The sequence below is a fragment of the Lodderomyces elongisporus genome, chromosome 7 (assembly GCF_030384665.1).
Source record: "Lodderomyces elongisporus chromosome 7, complete sequence".
NCBI lineage: Eukaryota > Fungi > Ascomycota > Pichiomycetes > Serinales > Debaryomycetaceae > Lodderomyces > Lodderomyces elongisporus.
Window position 1 is genome coordinate 87,855 of NC_083679.1, and position 20,489 is coordinate 108,343.

General features: G+C 38.7%; 8 protein-coding genes across 8 annotated transcripts; 5 read left to right on the forward strand and 3 right to left on the reverse strand. All coding sequences in view use genetic code 12, as the record gives it.

The window, feature by feature from the left end:
* Positions 1–64: 64 nt before the first annotated feature.
* Positions 65–3,568, reverse strand: PVL30_005004 (uncharacterized protein; the record flags this gene model as incomplete). The annotated part of the gene is made up of 1 exon (XM_001523188.2): positions 65–3,568. One exon carries the CDS (start codon positions 3,566–3,568, stop codon positions 65–67), a length of 3,504 nt encoding a protein of 1,167 aa, XP_001523238.2.
* Positions 3,569–4,042: 474 nt separating this feature from the next.
* FEX1 (Fluoride export protein) lies at positions 4,043–5,389 on the forward strand (the record flags this gene model as incomplete). The annotated part of the gene is made up of 1 exon (XM_001523189.2): positions 4,043–5,389. One exon carries the CDS (start codon positions 4,043–4,045, stop codon positions 5,387–5,389), a length of 1,347 nt encoding a protein of 448 aa, XP_001523239.2.
* A 1,718-nt stretch (positions 5,390–7,107) lies between these two features.
* Positions 7,108–8,175, forward strand: FRE7_1 (Ferric reductase; the record flags this gene model as incomplete). Its single annotated transcript, XM_001523190.2, has 1 exon — positions 7,108–8,175. One exon carries the CDS (start codon positions 7,108–7,110, stop codon positions 8,173–8,175), a length of 1,068 nt encoding a protein of 355 aa, XP_001523240.2.
* A 93-nt stretch (positions 8,176–8,268) lies between these two features.
* Positions 8,269–8,994, forward strand: FRE7_2 (Ferric reductase; the record flags this gene model as incomplete). The annotated part of the gene is made up of 1 exon (XM_061119641.1): positions 8,269–8,994. One exon carries the CDS (start codon positions 8,269–8,271, stop codon positions 8,992–8,994), a length of 726 nt encoding a protein of 241 aa, XP_060975624.1.
* A 736-nt stretch (positions 8,995–9,730) lies between these two features.
* PVL30_005008 (uncharacterized protein) lies at positions 9,731–10,703 on the forward strand (the record flags this gene model as incomplete). The annotated part of the gene is made up of 2 exons (XM_001523192.2): positions 9,731–9,888; positions 10,064–10,703. The coding sequence occupies 2 exons, from the start codon at positions 9,731–9,733 to the stop codon at positions 10,701–10,703; spliced, it is 798 nt and encodes a 265-aa protein (XP_001523242.2).
* A 428-nt stretch (positions 10,704–11,131) lies between these two features.
* NPA3 (GPN-loop GTPase 1) lies at positions 11,132–12,445 on the forward strand (the record flags this gene model as incomplete). The annotated part of the gene is made up of 1 exon (XM_001523193.2): positions 11,132–12,445. One exon carries the CDS (start codon positions 11,132–11,134, stop codon positions 12,443–12,445), a length of 1,314 nt encoding a protein of 437 aa, XP_001523243.2.
* A 153-nt stretch (positions 12,446–12,598) lies between these two features.
* Positions 12,599–14,503, reverse strand: PVL30_005010 (uncharacterized protein; the record flags this gene model as incomplete). Its single annotated transcript, XM_001523194.2, has 1 exon — positions 12,599–14,503. The coding sequence occupies one exon, from the start codon at positions 14,501–14,503 to the stop codon at positions 12,599–12,601; it is 1,905 nt and encodes a 634-aa protein (XP_001523244.2).
* A 488-nt stretch (positions 14,504–14,991) lies between these two features.
* PVL30_005011 (uncharacterized protein) lies at positions 14,992–16,356 on the reverse strand (the record flags this gene model as incomplete). Its single annotated transcript, XM_001523195.2, has 1 exon — positions 14,992–16,356. One exon carries the CDS (start codon positions 16,354–16,356, stop codon positions 14,992–14,994), a length of 1,365 nt encoding a protein of 454 aa, XP_001523245.2.
* Between the last annotated feature and the right edge of the window lie 4,133 nt (positions 16,357–20,489).

Here is a 20,489-nt window from a genome sequence, read left to right on the forward strand (position 1 = left end):
CATATGACCTTGGATATATTAATCGCTATATTTTATATAAAATAACAAGTATTTTTTTTTCTTTTTAAAACTGCGATACGCCAGGAATGTTCCTGTCTCTATTTAATGTTTTTCTTACATTGCCAATATCGCGTGGTAATGTAGCTTGAACTGTTTTACCACCGTCGTCATCACCATCCTCTACACCAGCAGTTGTATTACGTGTACGTGTACCAGCACGTCTATTCATACTATCATCTCCAACACTTTTATCAATTGATCCATACCCATTATTGATCAATCTGATCTTCTTTTTCCTTTTTAAGTGACTTGGTAATAGCGCATCCTGCTCCAGTCGTAAAAGATCAATATCAGTTTCGTATCCTCTATCATACGGCAAAAAGTCATTATTGTCCTCTTCGTCATCTTCCGTTAAAACACTCATAAACCCAGAGTCTGCACGCGGTATCTCATCGTCAGCACCAACTCCCTTTTTGTGATTTCGACGATGATCACGGTCTTTCCTACCAACACAAAGCACGAGACCAAGCATAACGCCAGCAAATAAGGTGAGACCTAGAATGATTCCAATTCCAACACTTACAATACCCAAATAGACATGCAAAAAGTTATCACCCTTGTGCTTATCTTTAAACCACTCAAGATTCAATGGTTTATCTAGCAAAAATACACATGAGATATTCTTTGTATCCCGGTCCCTAAGACGCAGTGATGTGCACCCATGGGACAATAATCGCACTTCCTGGTCTTTGTTATATGATTCTGTAGTTGCACCTTTACCTTGAGTCGTATTGTTTAGTTTTCGAAAGTTTAATAGGATCTTATCTGTGCCCTTTTGATGTCTGCACGTCAATCCGCCATTTGTTAAGTTTGTTTTAATGATATTGTCGTCAGTTCCCATCACCTGGCTCCCACTGTTATCGCCATGTATACATTCTAGTATTTTTCCCACTTCCTCATTAGGTATAAGATGAAACTCTAAAAACTCAAGCAAGTCTGTAAATGAAGATGTAATGTTGAAATTTTCAAGAGACTCTGCCGACGGGACCAATAAGGAAAACGGCATTTTTCCCGTCAAGGAGCTCTCAATCTTGGGGTAATGTTTGAGTAGTTTCGTAATTGAAAATTGTGGAAAAGAAGGGTCAATTGTTGTTTCAATAAGGTCCCAGATGGGTACGCGAAATGACTCGGGAAGTAAAAACTCATTAATGACGTGAATGACACCTTGATTGAACAAGACGTCTGAGTTGAGCGGCACAGCACGCGGTCCCGTATTTTGAATCAGTAAATAATTAATTTCGTTTTTGATTCCTTCACTCTCAACATCAATCAGGTGTTCTCCTGACTTGGCAATGGTTCGAAAACTGCTCTTTCCAGCAAAATCAGAATACAACGTTCCCTCTAAAAACATACCCTGAGTAATTTCTTTGAACAATTTAGGGTTATTTTCAAGATACTTTAGAATTAAACCAAGTTCATTCCACAAACCTACACCATTATTAGATTCACCGCATGGTAACAAAATCGTATATCCCTCACCATTATCGTCTAGTGAGTATAGCTCAAAAGTGCTCAAGTAGTTTAGCGTCTTTAAGCAACTTTGCCTATCAATATTAATTCCTTCCAAAAGCTTAGGTATAGCGTCTGTGGACATCAAGTCACCTAACGAGTGTTTGAGATTAACAGGAGGCGATAACTCTTCATTGCCAATTATAATTTGACTATCGTTTGCAATATCGGTAATCAGAAGTATTTCAATTCCATCTCCTATTCGCAACATTTGTTTTCCATCTTCTTCAGAAGTATTGGAAATTTTTATCTTGTAACATCCACCTAATTTCTTTTTAACACAAAGCTTTGTATCAGCCAAAATGTGGTCATGATTGGTAAAATTCATCACACCATCAATAAAATGATACAAAAACTCCTGCTTCAAACTAAATGAACTGGCAATGATTTCATTGTCATCATCAACATCATCTCTCAGGTCAACATCAATAAATATTGTTTGGTTTGAAGATGATCCATCAATCAAATAATCAAGCGATCTAAACTCCAACTCACTAACAAACGCAGAATAATGTGCAGCGTATAATGCCTTGCGTGCAATCATTTCCACCGTGGGGATCTTTAGTTTTTCAAAAAACAGTGCTTTGCTAAAGCTGTTGGTTTTGGCAGTGGTGTTGGTGTTGGTGTTGGTGTTGGTGCTGGTACTGTTTTTTTCATTGTCATTTTCCCTGACATCAAATATTTGTAATATTCCATTTGCAAGTACATGTGTTTGACTTACAGGAAACCCACCCACTGATATACTCGACTTTCCTCCCACTTTTTTATCACCTTGCTTTTCATTCAACAAAAACTGTTGCTTTTTACCGGCCAATGATATTACTTTGTCCAGAGTCCCATTGACTCCGGCAACATAGTCAACAAACATCAAATGTCGTAATAAATTCAAAGTATCTTGTTTAATCTCCCTCACTGCATCCTCAGTACTGACAAAGGATTCATCTGCAGAGTTTGCCAAGTAGTAGTCTAATTGCAATGCGCTTAATGAATCTTTCAATAACTGATCTGTGGGTAAAATGATGGTCTTGACACCACGTGTGAATTCCTCACAAGTTTTTGGAATCTTCAACTTTTGCTTCTTTTTCTTTCCTTTACGAGTCTTTCTTTTTTTCCGTTTCTCATTTTTATTCTTATTGCCCCTTGACGCCTCATAATCGTCGTCACCACTGACATCATTGCCATCATCATCATCATCATCGTTGTCGAATAAAAAATCAAATATCTTACTCATTAGTGAAACTTCACTTATATCACCATTTAAAAGAACATCACACATACTTGATTTCACTGGCAAAAGCAGATCAACCGCTTGGACATAGGACCATTGATGCTTTGCATACAAGTCTTGTTCAACAATTGTTGCCGACTCGTCAACAATCCATTCACCTTGATTGTCGGTATTCCGTACTATAATTGGATAAGACACATTTGCTTTACCGTTATTATACAAAGTATCATACACAACCTCCCCTTCAGTCATATTTTCCAAAACCAATGTCTGGTTGATAACATATCGGAATAAAGTCTCATCGGGGCTTGCTCCACCCATTAAATAAAAGTCGAGTTCTTCGTCATTGTTTTCTCCATTATTTTTGACACCAGCAAATGCCAGATTCACAGGCGCCAATAATGTGACATTCCTCAAGAGATTGAGTTTGGGTACCATTTGGTGCCGCTGCAAGATTCGCAAGAAGTATGAGAATTGTGGTTGTGCAGATAATATATCGATCATCATTGTTGGGACTGGTTCAGGCTCGAATGAAGTTGTGGTGGTAGCAGCAGCAGCAGTAGCAGTAGCAGCAGCAGCATTAACAGTTAGAACATTGAGGTTGGTAGAGTCCGTGCCGGCGGTGTCAATAGTAATGGTAGGCTGAGAGGTGGTGGCGGTGTATCTAGTAATGGCTGCTGCATGTGAAGCTAATGGAGAGTACAGTAATATGAGCAAAAGAAAAGTGACAAGATGTAGTCGAAATGCACTATTTGGTGGATGTGATTGCATTATCGTGTATTGAATTGTAGAATGAAGTAGGTCAACATGCACTTTTCAATAAAAAAGGGTAGTTAAATTTTCTTTTTGGATGCAAGTAATAACGTGATTGCATAAGGTTATATTTGGTAGAGTAGACTTGTATATACTTTTGTATGTGCGTGTCTGTGGGGAGGGAGAGAAGAAGCTTGAAGGGAGAAATAGGAAGAAATATCCAAATAAAAATAATACAGGGAATTGTTAGGAAGATTGACAATAAACAGTTACCCGGTGTATCTATTTTTAATTATGTGCGGCATAAAGACAATATCAAAGCCTACTTTTGACTCACACCTACAGAAACTAAAAAGGATGAAGAAAAGAAAGAAAGTAAAAGAAAAAGAAAAAAAAAACACACTCACACACATCTCATTCGCATCTCATAAAGAAATGATTGATACTGACCTTGTATAGAAACCTGAATGGTACTATTGAACCTTTTAAATAATGAGTTTATCTAGTAGTGCAAGTCTTGGTAATGAAAACCAAGCGGCATCGAATAGTATAGAAGGTTCGGAGTTTCAAAGAACCAGAGGAGAACAAGAAGAAGGAGGAGGAGGAAAAGAAAAAAGAGGGGAAAAACGAGAGCAAGGAGAAGAAGAAGAAGAAGAAGATGATGATGATGACGAAGAAGAAGAAGAGAGGCTTCGAAGACGTCGAAGTGCCGAAGAAGAGTACGAGTCCGCTGAAGCAGAGTCTGTTGCGTCTGCATTACCAGAAGGGTTCAAATATACTACTCCCACCAGCAGTAAAGAAAAGAAACAACCACCTATCTTAGTTCAAAAATACACAAAGTATCAGCCTATAATCCTTAACATAGTTCACGGCTCTATATGGGGTGTTCTTGTACGTAAGGGGTTAATGCTGTTGACTTCATATGATGGGTCGTACCTATCGGGAGTTATTTGGGCCAACTTCACTGCATGCTTAGTTATGGGCTTTGCTGTCGATAACGATTCATTATGGCTTCAGCTACTAAGTAAAGAGGGCGAGAAAGCCGGCTTATATCCTACAAAGGCTTCCATACCGGTATATACTGGGCTCACCACAGGATTTTGTGGTACGGTTTCATCTTTCTCCACGGTTATACTTGACTCATTCAATAGGGCAGCTAATACTAATATTGGGCATACATATCATCCACCAAATGCTGCATATGGCATAATGAATTTTCTAGCAGTAGTATTGGCAGAGTTTGGTTTATCTGTTACCGGATTTCATATGGGGAAACATCTTTCCAGCGCGATTGCGAGCGGGAGCGGTAATAAAAAATTTTCGATTTCTCCCAAACAATATATATTGCTTGAGCGATTCTCAATGATTATGGCTATTTGTTTGGTAGTAATTACATGTGTCTTACTTGGCGTAAAAGATGAAGGAGCATGGAGGAACTGGACATTTGCAATGTTTTTTGCACCTTTTGGTGCCATATTACGATTTTACATGTCGAAATACCTTAATAGCACAGTTGCCAATTTTCCCATGGGTACTTTTTCAGCAAATTTACTAGGTTCGTTGTTTTTGGCTATCTTTACATTATTGGGTAGGGGGAAACTTACTCATGGAAGTCAACTTGTAACACATATTATGGGGTGTCATGTTCTCACTGGGCTTGATGATGGGTTCTGTGGTGCGTTGACTACAGTGAGCACATTTGTTGCTGAATTATTTGGATTGAAAACACAGTACAGCTATAGGTATGGTGTTGCTTCGGTACTTTTATCGTTTGCTGTCATGGTTTTGATCCTAGGATCATATAACTGGACAGTTGGTCTAACTGATCCAGTTTGTTAATTTCTTTTGGAAACTTAAAAAAGTAAATATAGATTAAGGAAAGGGAAGTTAGATGCGTTGGTTTAAATATGTGTTGATGTACATCTGGGTCAGTTGAGCATAATTAAGAATAAGTAGTTTGCTCTCAAGGCGTTGTGTTAATAATAGTTTGTAAAAATATGAGCCCCTAGTCTAACACCAACCAAAATAGCACCGGCCAGCTCAAAACCAAGAAATAATAAAGAAAAAATGGAAAATAATTGAATTAAATATTAATTAAAATTGAATCAAAATTGAATTAAAATTGAATTAAAATTGAACAAATAATAGAACAAATTAAAGTCATTTCAATACAAAGAATAACAAATATTCCAAATAGAAGATGAATTGATATTTGGAAAAGAAAGGAAAAAAAAAAAGTAAAAAGGAAGAAGAAAAAAGAATAAAAAGTAAGAACAAAACTACCTGGAAGTTTCTTAACCTGGAAATCTCATATTTGCTCAAAAATAGGCCTCCTAGACATGTGAATGACTAAGATACGCAGTTGTATTGGCCAATTGGCAAGGAATTGGTGAATTGAAGGAAGCGGGAGAGGTAAGGGGAAGGGAAGGGACAGTCTTTGTAGGTGCAAGGGTGTTTTGAGACAAGAGAAAGAAGGGCTGGGAATTTGCTCATATTTGCTCATGGACAATTTGCTCCCTTTTTTTTTATTCTCCTTTTGTGAATGCAGGTCTTGCTTAGTATCAATTTAGTTTCAATCCTTACCTACGTTTTGCATGAAGATACCCAAAAGAAAACATTTGAACCTTGGATTTGTGGTTCAAAAGGAGGACAGAAAAGTTAAAGTAAAAAGCATAAAAACTAAACACTATATATCAGCCAATTTTTTTTCTTTTTTTTGTTCTTACCCTTTCTTGGAAGCACGCTTTATTACTAGATGAACTTGTAATATAGTATTCCTTACCTTTAGACTTTGCAATCCCTTTTTTTCTTTCATTTTCTTCTCTTTAGGAGTTTTATCATTTTTTTTTTTATTATTATGGCATTGACAAGAAGGATGGTTTTCTAGATACTGACAAAGAATCCATTATAATCAACAGCACGTGACTTGTAGCATAAGCACGAGTATGAATATACATCAACAATTGCAACAAGAAAAATTTGCCCCTGGCAGTCTAGGCTAATGAACAAAGACTGACATTTACAGATCAGTATACCTAAAAATATAGTTATCGATTGAATCTTCTTTTGTTATCCACTACATGTGATACGTTATAAGTATTTCTTTATCTTACTGTTGGGCATCTCTGCCTGGTACCGGTCTGGTATTTATGTACTACATTGTTTTTGTGTCTTGTATCAGATAATGTAAGCTTACAGTATGAGCAAATTGTTTCTTCACACAAAAGGAAAGCCTTCAACCGCTCATTCTTAGTAGCCAGAAAAAGAAGACTACCCATCATACATCCACCAATTTTTCATCAATCAAAGAATGAATATAAAAAGACCATGAAAGTTAACCTCCTCTTCCTCCAATGCAATCATTGTGTTGGTAAGGTGTTGACATTGTAAAAAAAAGACAACAAATACATTCATTGCAAACTAGCGGTATACCACAGACCAAATCCGCCAAAACACACCACACACTTCGCATACCACACACTCCAACCACCACACACACCAAACACCACACACATCACACGCCACACTACGGCTCACTCAATCAATATTTCTTTATTATGCACGGTTCGTCAATGCAAATGACCAGTGGTGTCACGTACATGGGTCTCGATTGTCTAGCAGACATGTCCAACCCATTGTACACGCAATATAGTACAGAGTCTCAGACTGCAATACCGTGGGCCTCGCAAGCTGCATATGCCAAGTACACTATTTATTTTGGTGTAGTCATCATTTTTATTGCCCTAATCAAGCACATCTACTATTTAGCTCGTGATAGATCTTATGAAAACACCAACAGCAGTAAAAATGGTGTAAAGTATACACCGACTAACCCGTTCTATTCATTTTTGGATGTTATTATTGCGTACGGAAGGTTTGTTGGGTACAAACAAACACCCCGCTGGGCAACTTTTTTCCTTTCGGTGCCAAATAGCATAGGATCGACTTTATTTATGATGGTATCGAGCTTCTACTTGTTAGCATACTGTCTTATTCCACACTTTTGGTACCGTTCCTGCGCTGGGTTTGGCTCACCGCCACTTGCTGTGCGCGCGGGTATGATGTCGACTGCATTGATGCCATTTATATACATTCTCCTGGGCAAAACGAACGCTATAACCTTATTCACCGGTATTTCGTATGAGAAATTGAATGTTTTCCATCAATTTGTTGGTGTTGCAGCATTCATTTTGGGTGTGATCCATACCATCCCATTTATATATCAAACGCTTCACGAAGGTGGTTCCTCATTGCTTTATCAATACTTTACCACCGATGCGTACTATATCAGCGGGATACCTGCCTTGATTATCCTTGGCTTACTATGCACCTTATCCAAATCTTGGCTCAGAAAAAGATGCTACGAGATATTTTGCCACGTGCATTGGATGATGGGTTTGGCATTTATTGGTTTGTTGATTTGGCATATTGATAAGGCATTGGATGCACAAGACTATATGTGGGGAGCCTTGGCCTTTTGGGCAGCTCAGTTTATCTACCGTTTACTCATCAAAACATGCTTCAAACCTACTACTATGTTCTTGAGATCACGCACAGCACATTTGGAAAAGCTTTCTGAACAAGTGTACCAAATTACAATTGACAATGTTCAAGGTTACAAATAGAAACCAGGTCAACACTGTTTTTTGAGATTTAAAGGATTAAGAATTTTAGACTCGCACCCATTTTCAATTTCAACTTGCTCTCAAGGTCAGGGTATGAAATTTATTGTGATTCCCAAAAAAGGGTTGACCAGATCTCAGTATCAGAAATTAGATAAACAAATTGATTTAAACACAAAAGTTTATATTGATGGACCATATGGTGGAACTTTCCGTGACGTACTAAAATTCGATAATGTTGTTTTATTGGCCTCTGGGTCCGGTGTCACCGCAACAATTCCATTTGTCCTGTACCTTGCAGATCAATTTAACAATGCTTCTGCATCAATACCTACTTTAAAGTGTCTTTCTTTTGTCTGGGTGATTAGAGAGAGGAACCATGAATCTTGGTTTCGCGAGGAGTTGGATAGATGCAAAGCCATACTTGGTGACAAACTCCATATTGATATCCGTGTATGTCATGATTCGACAAACAATGCAACGCCGTCATCTTCCAACTTTGATGATTCATCATCCGACCAGGAAAAATTAATAGAGTCAAAGGATTCCAATCCAATTGCTGAAGCGAATATTAAGTTGCACGACAAAAGTTGTCATCATGCTTCTGCAACTATAATTAAACCAAACATTCCACAGATTGTGCACAATTTGGCAGCCTCAACTTTCCAAAGAAGGAATATGATTGTGTGCTCAGGATCAGAGTCGATGAAACGCCAAGTCAGCTCTACTGTATCGAAATTACAAGGCTTAGTATTTAATAACGATAGGAGTAGGACGCAAATTGAGGAGATTTATTTGCATACGGAAAGTTTTGGGTGGTGAAAAAAAATTGAAAATAATATACAAAATGATGGTGGGTACGGTGAGGGGAGTCGAGTGGATAGTAGAGTTGGGTATTTAATTCTGCAAAAATAAAAGTGGATTTCTTCCAGTTGCTATTTATACATGTTTATACTTAGATATATTTATTTATTTATTGATTGATTGATTGATTGATTAATTGATTGACATATTTGATGGCTTATTCATCAAAGTACAAGTTCAAATCAGAAGAGTAGGATATTTCTAGTACTTGAGTCCCACCCTTGATACATATAATTTCTTGTTTTTCTTCCTTAACCTTAAACTATGATCTCTACAACGGCTACATTGGAAACAATGTATCAATATATTTAGGGCAAATTTTGGGCTCTTAGTCTTTTAAGTTAAACTATTGAGTAGTATTACATATTAGTTTTTGAGTTGCCAACCTCTACTCCTCTCATTTATCAAATTTATGTCTTTTTATCAGGCTCTTTTGATAACTTGGTGGTGTTGCAAGGTGTGCCGCGAACAAAAATTGCATGAAAAACTTGTAAACCCCCCAAACTTTCGCACGGGCGACGAAAATACACATGCGTACACACATGCACACACTCGTATATACATATATATATACACACACACACACACACATATATATATATATGTATATATATCTACAAACTATAACGAATTATATTCAATTTGCATTTCCTTTTATCACCTATATCAGTCGACCTCTTCTCCAATCATCAAAATGAGCGTCCCAGACATGCTTTTAGACCCGCAATTGAAATATTGGGTACTTTTACCAATCACCCTTGCAATGGTTCTAGTTGGGCTCTTACGATCAAATATTACATACTTGTTACAACCGCAACCCAAGACGGAAGGATTTCGAAAACTCAGGGAATCGTATGTACCATATCCTCCTCTTTACTCTCCTTTGACATGGACTACTTTAGCTCTCGATTCTTTTAAACATTCCCCAGTTCATTAATTTTTTTTCCATTTTCCATTTTCCATTTTCCATTATTCCTAGGGTATCATACACAATCATCAATTATTGTTTACTAACATTAGCCATTAGACAATTCCTATACTTAGTTCGTGGGTTCAGGGCCAATAATCATGTGCTTCACAATGCTGAGTTTCATCAGTTTCAAAGTTATTTAATTTCGGAGTTATCGACATCCAATTTCCATGCTGATCCTAATAAGAGCAACTCCAAGAATGAGCAAGAGCAACTTAACCCATTGGATCCATCAAATAATGAGGCTTTAATGCAAATGGCCAAGGGTAACCTTCTTAACTATATTCCACAAACACTAATTATGGGGTGGGTCAATTACTTCTTTGCAGGATTTGTCATTATGAAACTACCATTTCCGTTGACTGATGGGTTCAAGCAAATGTTGCAGCAAGGTATAATGACACCCAATTTGAATGTCAGCTATGTGCTGAGCATTTCATGGTATTTTGTCAATTTACTAGGTTTACGTCCCGTGTACGGGTTGATAATGGGTGGTAACGAGGCTGATGAGTTGATGAAACAACAGCAGCAACTGCAACAAATGCAACTAGGCGGAGCAATGGGTGGTATTGGCGGACCTGGAGCGCCAAAAGTGGAGAAAGTCTTTGCTGCAGAGGTGGAGAATCTACAGATTTTGAACCACGAGTCGGTATTTGATGGAATTTTCGATAGATTTATAGAGAAACATTCCGTATAGACCAAGTGCACGGTAGAAAATTTAGTGAATCACAAAGAGGAAAATAGATTTGTTGACATCGTCAACATCAATAAATAGAGTAGTAAGGGTAGTATTGTCGAAACTATGTAGCCTAGTGACGCTATTACTAAGCGATGGTGTATTATCGAGACTGGCACATCGAATTGCTTGAGCGTGTGGGATAGTGCGGAACATTATGGAAAAAGATGTGCACATGCACACACACACACGCACGCACACATACAGAAACTTATATGTATAAATATATATATATATTTATACATATATATGTTTCTGTGTGTGTACCTCTTTAGTACGTCATCTCATCACACCTGTTCACGCTAAATCAGATTGATTACCTCTCAGTACATCTGATTATATCTGGTCATTTACCTACATTATTGCATACTACAACTAAATAAATACCAATGTCTTCATCGAGCTCATCAGCGGCTGCGACTTCAGCATCTACATCATCTTCCCACACAGATGCGTTGTCTCCTTCTAGTGAAAAAACCACACCAGTGATTATTTGCATTGGGATGACAGGCTCTGGAAAAACTACGTTTATGCAACGTCTAAACGCCCACCTTCACTCCAAGAAACAAAAGGAGGGATCGGAGAAACAAAAGCCACCATATGTCATAAATCTTGACCCAGCAGTGCTCAAGGTCCCTTATGGTGCCAATATTGATATCCGTGACTCAATCAATTACAAAAAAGTCATGGAAGAATACAACTTAGGTCCCAATGGTGCCATTGTCACCTCATTGAACTTGTTTTCTACCAAGATCGATCAAGTGTTGAAACTTGTTGAACGAAAGTCCGAGGATAAAAAAATATCAAATGTGATTATCGATACACCTGGCCAGATTGAGGTTTTTATTTGGTCAGCAAGTGGCTCTATTATCACCGAGGCGTTTGCTTCACAATTCCCCACTGTTATCGCCTATGTCGTTGATACACCTAGAAATACCAGTCCAACAACATTCATGTCAAATATGTTGTATGCATGTTCAATCTTATACAAGACCAAACTTCCCATGATTGTGGTGTTCAATAAGACAGATGTCACCAGCTGTGAATTTGCCAAAGAGTGGATGTCGGATTTCGAAAGTTTCCAGATGGCTGTACAGAAGGATCAAGAGGAAGGTAGTGGCGAGGAGACTAGCGGATATATGAGCTCGCTCGTGAATTCGATGTCATTGATGTTGGAGGAGTTTTACTCGACCCTTGATGTTGTAGGGGTGAGTGCATATACCGGGCAAGGAATGGACGAGTTTATGCAAGCTGTGGATAATAAAGTTGATGAATATAATGAATATTACAAAACCGAGAGAGAAAGAATCTTGAAAAAGAAGGAAGAGGACGAGAAAAAGAGGCAAGCAAAGAGCTTGAGTAAGTTGATGAAGGATATGGATGTGGGCACAAAAAGTGGAAAGCAAAAGAAAGGTGAGGATAGCCAAGTCTTGTCAGATTACGAAGAAGATGAAAACGAGAATGGTGATAATGATAATGATGATTTGCAAGGCCAAGTGTATCCAGACAGTGAAGAAGAAGCATTGGATGTAGACCGACCTACTAGAGAATATACATTTGCTGGTGATCGCCAACTGGAGTTGGATGATGTGAAAGACTCAGATATACAAGCTAGGTATAGGGAAGCAATGGAAGCTACTGGCAAAACTGCTTCATCTAAAACTGCCGAGAACATTGCAAACTATATCAAGCGGTCGCAATAACTTATGTAACATTGTTTTTTATTTTTTTAGAGTAACCTTATTATTTTACCTTTTACTTTGTTTTTATTATATTCGAACTAAATTTGATTCAATTTCATTCGAGTCAATGTTTTCTAAACTCCTTTTAAGCTATATCAATCTATAATATTCTAATTAGTTGGCTTTACTTAATACTTCATCAATGTTATATGGCATATTTTTCCACTCTTCTTTGAATATCAAATGTGGTTTCTCCCTCGCCAAATGTAATATCGTTTTTCCAAATTCCGAATTACACCAAGCAAACCACGATCTCGTGAAGTCATCGCCATCGACTGAATTCACGTTGACACTTTCATGCATAAGTCCCAATCCTGCAGTATTGTTCATTACCAACTTGAGACTCTTTATAATTTCGTCATCATCATTAGTAGTTCTTATCCTAACAAGCAACGACATGGGCCATGCATTTTTGATTCCAATATGGGGACCACCAATACCTTCAAAATATAACCCTTTCAAGTAATATGGATTGCCTTGCTTTTCAAGTATCATTTTTCGCGTGTTTTGATAAACTGGGTCATTAATTGAGGAGTAACCCATATCAGGTATTGCCAAGAGTGATGGGATGTTTGCGTCATCCATAAATGTAGCACTGCCATACCCATCAACTTCGTAAGCATATACTTTGCCGTACCTGGGATGCTCAACAATCCCAAATTGTTCAATTCCTCGACTGAGTTGATCAATAAATTCATCGGTCTTTTCACCAAGCACCTCGATAGCTACTTTCAAATCCGGTACCAATATTTCTTGGCTGCGCTTATTCAAGATATTATCTCTAGTGCGCTTCAACTCTGTCAACATATGTATGTTGCCGGGGATGAAAAATTGCAAGATTGTTGCATCATCACTTGGTCTAAACGCACTTCTTATTAGTCCCGTGCCAAAATTGACTGGATTGCCAACTCCACCCAACGGCAATGTTTCTGAGCCAATATTAGTTTGTCTTTGGAAAGAATAATAAAAGGGCAATACTTGTCCCGTTTTTTCGTCAAAGCTAGGTTCATTTTCCCTTCTTAATACAATAATCAACTTTTCATAAGCCCTGATCCAAGCATCATTCAAAAATGACAAATCACCACCTGAATGTTCATAATACTCATTTGTTAAAGTGAGAAAGGAGGCTAAAGAATCAATTTCATATTTGCATTCAAACACCTGTCTCCAATCGGGTCTGGGCTGAACACTATCAAATGCAGTATCGCCACGTTTCACATTGGCACCTGGTGGTGGGTGGAATGCGTTACAATATGGTGAATTGTTGACAAAGTAAGCCTGTGTGTTGATAGCACCAAGGATCAATTCTTTTAGATCTTGATCATATTTAATAAATGGTTGGTATACGCTTAGTTGTCTCGCCGCATCCCTTAGCCATTCAGCGTGTATATCACCGGTAACTACAAAAGATTGTGGAAACGTGAGGGAATTTCTATCTCTTTTCTGTTTCTGTTTCTGTGTCTGTTTTTGGTTCTGTTTTTGCTGTTTATGCGAGTTTTCGTCTCCTTGCTGCTCTCTCCTATGCCACAATATTGTTGTATCCAACGTGTTGGGCAAACAATTCTCAACCAATCTTACCAAATCTGGATCTGAAATCTTGTGCTTTAAATCTTCAATCACGCTTTCGACGGCACTCAGCACGAACGTCCGACATTTTGGTGCGGGACGCATATATGGGTACCGTTGCGGACCCAGCGAAAAAGGTGGGTGACGACGTTGCGAATAAGTGACGTAATCAGGACATTTCTTAACGTGTTTATCCATATCAGAAAGAAAACTAGCATCTACCTCACGAAACACTTGTTGATTGTTCATTGACTTGTCAAAGTAATTGATCTTTGAAGGGTGTTTATGATCTAGTTTGTGAGATTGAAGATCATCTACGGGACTGGCTAATTCGTTATTCCCATTGTGGGTTGTTGCAGACTTGGATTTGGAAACTAACAAATATGTACCAAGAATGAGTATAATGGCTAGTAATGGACGGGTATATGAGGATGCTCTAGATTGCGAAATCATCTTAATGCATACTTTGTTGGTGTAGCTTCTGATTTGTGGTGAATGGTTTATAAGTTATCTAATGTTTTCTTGTTTCCTACTTTGTTCTTCACTATTTTTTAAAACTCTCAAAGGTATGTATATGTGTTTACTTTGAGGTGATTATATTCAGATTAGGTGTTAGTTAAAAGGGGGAGTGAATTAAACTGAAGGAGGAGGAGGAGGAGTACTTAATAGTTAGAGGATGATAAACAAAGGGGTTCGAGCGGATATTAAGATTTGCGCGCGCGGAATTTACGTTGGTCTTTTACTAAGATCTTATCATGTATAGTATTGCCCAATAAGGCTGGAAACTAAAGCTTTTATAACTATTGAACCCAAACAAGAATGTCAAGTAGTATGCACAAAAAATATCTATATATATACATTTTACAATTAGGTATTCCCTGTATCGATATTCATTATTAATATCATTTACATAGAATATACATCTTAATGGTCTAGTAAAATTAACATGCAATTGAAGGATTCGTTAAATACAATGCATCCCTTGGTTTATTTAAACTGGGGTGCGTCAAGCCCCGAGTGGCAAGATTGGAAAACACAGAGCTGATATCTTTGTCGTTAAAGTCTTTAGACTTGTTGTGTGCTAATTTCAAAATGTCGTCGTATCTAATACTATCACTTGGTTCCGTGAAATCCGATAAGTTCTGGAGTAATTTTTTGACTTTGGTATTGTTTAGCAGAATTCGTGCTGCAACGATGTTCATTGATGTTTCTTTGAGTAGTTGATTTAAAGCTGAAAAGTCGGTATTGTTGCGCAAACCATATTCATGCATAGTAATTGAATACAAACTACTATACTCGAGATCGTAGGGGATATCCTTAACAACCTCGTCAATGCTCCCAACCGAATTTGTTCTTAATTTGTCGAGAATATTTTCGCAAAATACAGAGACTTGGTTGTAATCTTGTTCTATCTGACCAGTGTCTCTGTTAAGTAACTTCATAAAACTATTTTCACGTAGTGCCATAGCCAATTCGTCGTTATTGAAACCATTTGACTTATCGCTTAGTTCCTTCCAGTTCATTTTCCTGACTGATTTGTTCAAAAAACTTTTCAACTTTTCCCGTCCAAAAGTGCTATATGCTTTTAATGCTAGTTGTAAGTTATCAGGATGCGTCAATTTCGAAAACAAAAATGGATTGATACTTTTGTTTCCTTTGACGTTTTTATTCATTTCACGGACCAGTTGCTCCATATCAAACATGTCTTGATTCCAATGTTCTAGACTTTCCATATTAAATAGTCGCCTTTTCTGTTGGAAAAAAATGACAAGCGGGCTCAGAATTAGACTTTGAAGGTAATAGTGGAAAGTATTCTGACCAGATTTATTCTTTGGATATTCAGAGAGTGGTTGGTAAAAAGAGTTGGCAATTGAAATTATATCCCTAACAAAAACACTATCGCCTACTTCGTACCCTGGATGTGAACCAAACAACGCATTTTCATTTCCATGATGTAGACTTGTCAGGTCAATAAAGAAAGATTTAGTATCTTTGAGCTCATTTGGTCCAAAACGTACAGGATTGACATATAATTCACGTTCACTTAGATGTAAATTATCAGGACAAGTATCGAGGTCAATATTAAGATTACTGCTTCCACTAGCCATATCACCATTCTTTATTGTTTTCCCTTTTGTCCAGTTCTTTCGTAGGATTTCCCATCGCTCCTTTCGTAGGGTTAGATCCGAGACGTGTGTGAAATGTGATTCAACTTTCCCAGCAAATGGGGAGTGATGTGTACTCGATGCAGCTTTGAATAAGTCCAAAACCTGTCGTACTTGAGTCGGAATACTTTGTCTGTACATCTAAGCTTAAATAGGATTAATAATCGGATCCTTCGATTTAATTTTTTTTTTTGGTTTAGGTTTGGTTTTTTTTTTCCTTCACTAATATCTTTAATATTATTATTACCCTTTTGTCGCATAGCACTGTCACAAGTAACAAGTGTACGACTGCTGAGCATCGGTTTGAGCTGGTAGCTCACCGATACCAGCGGTTTGAGTTCGTGACTTGATAGGCTATATTCCAACTAAGTGTAATTGTCAATGATCGCACCTATAAAGGTCTCAATGCTCATAAGTTAAGAGAGTAAATTGTCTCATACAAAGTCACTAGTAAGGAGAATCGTGAGAGTATACACTCTGCACGTTCACCTAGTGATTTGTGTTCAATGTAGTTGACCGTATAAAATCTATATTTTACCGATCTTTCTATATAATAGTGATAAGTTAATTTTACCACTTCTCGTTCCTATTTATATAAACTCATCTTGTTTGAAGTTTCAAGTTTCCTATGTCGTGCAATATTCTCCAAATATTCACTTAGCGGAAACGAGGGCACAGAGCGTCCAATGTGTGTCGCACTGTGACATCCTCCCCCCCTTCAGAGTCTGAATGAGCGATACGGCCTTATTTTCATTGCATTTCGGAAAAAATTGATTTGAGGTAAAATAACTGTACAAATTGATGATAACCGTTGTGGCCTCCCCCCCTGCAAAGTAGAAAATCATTTTGTAGTACTAAGCGGAGCGGCAACAAACGGTTTCAACATCTCCCTAGTATACTGACGTTTCATGGGAATGCCTTGGAGGTTACTAAGATAGTAAATCCTCGACAGCACCTTCCGGACAACGAAAGGACCCGACCAATTCAAGCCCATCTTGTTGGTAGCAGCATCGTAAACTAAGACTAAGTCTCCTTTCTTGATCGGTACATTAGTGTCATAACGTTTGTCAAAAACTTCCTTCTGATGATCCCGATCGCGGCGTTGAGTTTCCTTAGCAGAGTCTTCCTGTTGTTTACGGAAATAAAACTGACCAACGCGGAACTTGAATAGTTCGTCCTCCGTGTATTGTTGTATATCAGATGGTGTTTGCATCAATGATTGGAGCAGATTATTACCTTCAAATCCAAAAACCAAGTATTGTGGTGTGAATCCCGTACGTTTACGAACCGTAGTACGATCCACCCACAATGCAGCATTCAAAACTTTGCTCAAATTCTTATTCTCTGGAACCAGTTTGATGAATCTGATAAGTCGTTTGTGCGACGCTTCGATCATCCCATTCCCCTGCGGATGGTACGGTACAGAATAAGATGGAGAAATGCCATAATTTGAGAGCAATTGCTGGAGGACCTCATTGTGAAATTCACGACCATTGTCGGTTTTCAAAACACTAAAGGTTCCTACACGAGCAATAAAGTTTGAATAAATAAAGTCGGCTACTGCCTCTGCAGTAACCTTTGGTAAAACCTGAGCTTCGGGCCATCCCAGAAATTCGTCACGTGCAACGACAACAGTAGCGTCACGGAGCTTAACGCAGTCACAGACGATTGTATGAAACATACCAGCCGGGTAGTTCAAGTACAATGGATCCCGCTGCCTAGTTGCAGGTTGGTCCTTTTGACAATAAACACACCGTTTGATATAGTCGGCAAGTCTGCGATAGAGGTTCGGAATGTAGAATCCAGTATTTATTAGATTGAACGTAGTCTCAACTCCTGGGTGACCACGATCTCTATGAGCAAGATTGAATATGTGTTCAACCTGATTGTTCTCATAAACGACGCGTCGAGTGTATGAACCGGTCCGACCTAACTTGTAAAGGATTCCATCATGTAAATAGAACTCTAGTGCGCGGTTGATGAAACGTCTGGCGTCAGCAGGTGCGTTGTGCGAAACGGGAATGGTACGTGCCTCAAGGTACTTTCTAAGCGCTTGAAGTGGGATCTTCTTATAACTGTTATTAGGCTCAGCTTCAATGGTAACAACATTAACTTCTGCTAGTACTTTAGGATCCAACTTCGCCCTAAACTCGGCAATAGCTTCTCTGACCTCATAATGATCAGTCTGCGGAGTAGACGTGTGGCATCGGCTAAGAGCATCGGCAATGATGTTTTTCAGTCCATCAATGTGATGGATCTGATAGTTGAAGGTCCTGATGAAGTTCAACCATTTGTAAACCCGATTTACAAAGTGTGAATTATCGAGTGGTTTATTCATCACAAGGACAAGAGCTTTGTTGTCACAGTACAAATGAATGACCCCAGTAAATCCAAACAAGAGTGGATGGATTGCATCAAACGTCTTATAAATACTGAAAAGTTCCTTTTCGTAAATAGTATAGTTCTTTTCAGAACCATGGAACTTTCCAGAATAGCACAGGACTAGTTTCGATTCTCCAGCCGCATTGGTGTTTTGCAACACACCACCCCAAGAGTCTGTCGAAGCATCAGTGTGGACAGTAATGAGGTCCTTAAAATTAAGGGGTTGGAGAATCGGTTGGTTGGTTAGTACTGTGATGATTTGGTGGAAAAACCGCTTAGTTGTAGGATCCCAATGAATCTGATGCTTGGGTTCCTTCCTTGCTTGATTGACTAAGTTGTAGAGGGGAGCAGTCAACTCAGCATGCCCTACAATCAACTGTCGGTAATAATTGACCAAGCCAAGGAAACTTTCTAGCTGTTTGACCGTGTTAGGGAGTGGGTAATTCAATAATGCATCCACTTGACCCCTAATTAACGTTTTCCCTGCAGGTGAAATATGGTATCCAAGAAAATCACATTCAGGTACAGCGATCTTTAACTTCGCAGGGTTAATCTTCAAGCCAGCATTGGTTAGAAGACGGAACACTTCGACAATCTTATCTAGGTGTTCTCGAACCAGTGAGTCGGTAAGTTCATCTACTTTGGGACCCACGATGGCAATGTCGTCAATAAAACACATCACATCCTTCGCAACTGGGCTCAAAATCTTTTGTAAGATAGAACTAAACTCACTTACTGAATTGATATATCCTTGAGGAAGGACAGCATACTTCAACAAACCTAACGGGCTGTTAAAACTGGTAACATCGCTAGTAGCAGCATCCAATGGTATTTGAAAATACGCATTCTGCACATCAATAGTACTTATAAACCAACAACCACTAATCTCTGTAGTGAGATCATCCACGGAGAGTGGGTGACCCCCTTCCAACTCCACATTTTTGTTGAGTTCCCGAAGGTCAATCAACAATCGATGCCTTCCATCCTTCTTACTTATGAGAAACCATGGGTTCCGATAAGTCGCATCACTATAGACCAATTGCCCCTGTCGTATCATTTCTTGGAGAATCTCTACTGCAGCGGTACGTTTAGATCCTAATGGGATCGATTTCATCCGCCAGTGAACATTCGGATCTCGCAAGTTGATACGAACGGGAGGGTGTATTTCAGGCTTAAGTCTGCCAGGGTCTCCACCTTTAATGTAGAAGACATCAGACACCTCAGCACATTGGTCCACGAAATACCGAATATCATCTTCGCTCGCCCTAGACCCGGTAAATGCAGGTCGAAGCATCTCTGAAAGGGGAGGAATGACGACGGTTTGACTCACTTGGACAGTTGGAAATGAATCGATGTGGTAGTTAGAATCCCCATCGTAACGAATAGGGAATTTATGAATGTTGCCATTCGCGCGGAAACGTAACTCTCGTTTATCACCATCATCAGTAAACCCAATGGAGAGTTTGTGCGCATCTTGGAATGGCAACCCGAGTAGTACCTGACCAACAGGAATTTGCTCGTGCAAATAGAGGATTGCAGGTAAGGAGATGAAATGGACAGTAACATCTAAAAACACTCCCTGAGTAATTGCTTTGGTGTCATTATTAACACCTTGAACAAATACTGGCTGGCTCAAGGGAAAAGGCTTAATTGGTAACCCTTTTAGTGTTTGCGGGTTGATCAAACTCAACTGGGCCGCGGTGTCGTATTTCATTTCTATCCTACGGCCATGTATGGATGCGGGGAAACAGAGTAGTTCTTGAGTGACCCCTGGTTGGTGGTAGCCTGTCGAAGTGGTCGTCAGATTTACTTCAGTAACAACTGGTTTCTTCTTGAACTTGGCAATACCATCCTTAAGGGCTTTCTGCAAAACATCTCTGTCAACCAACATA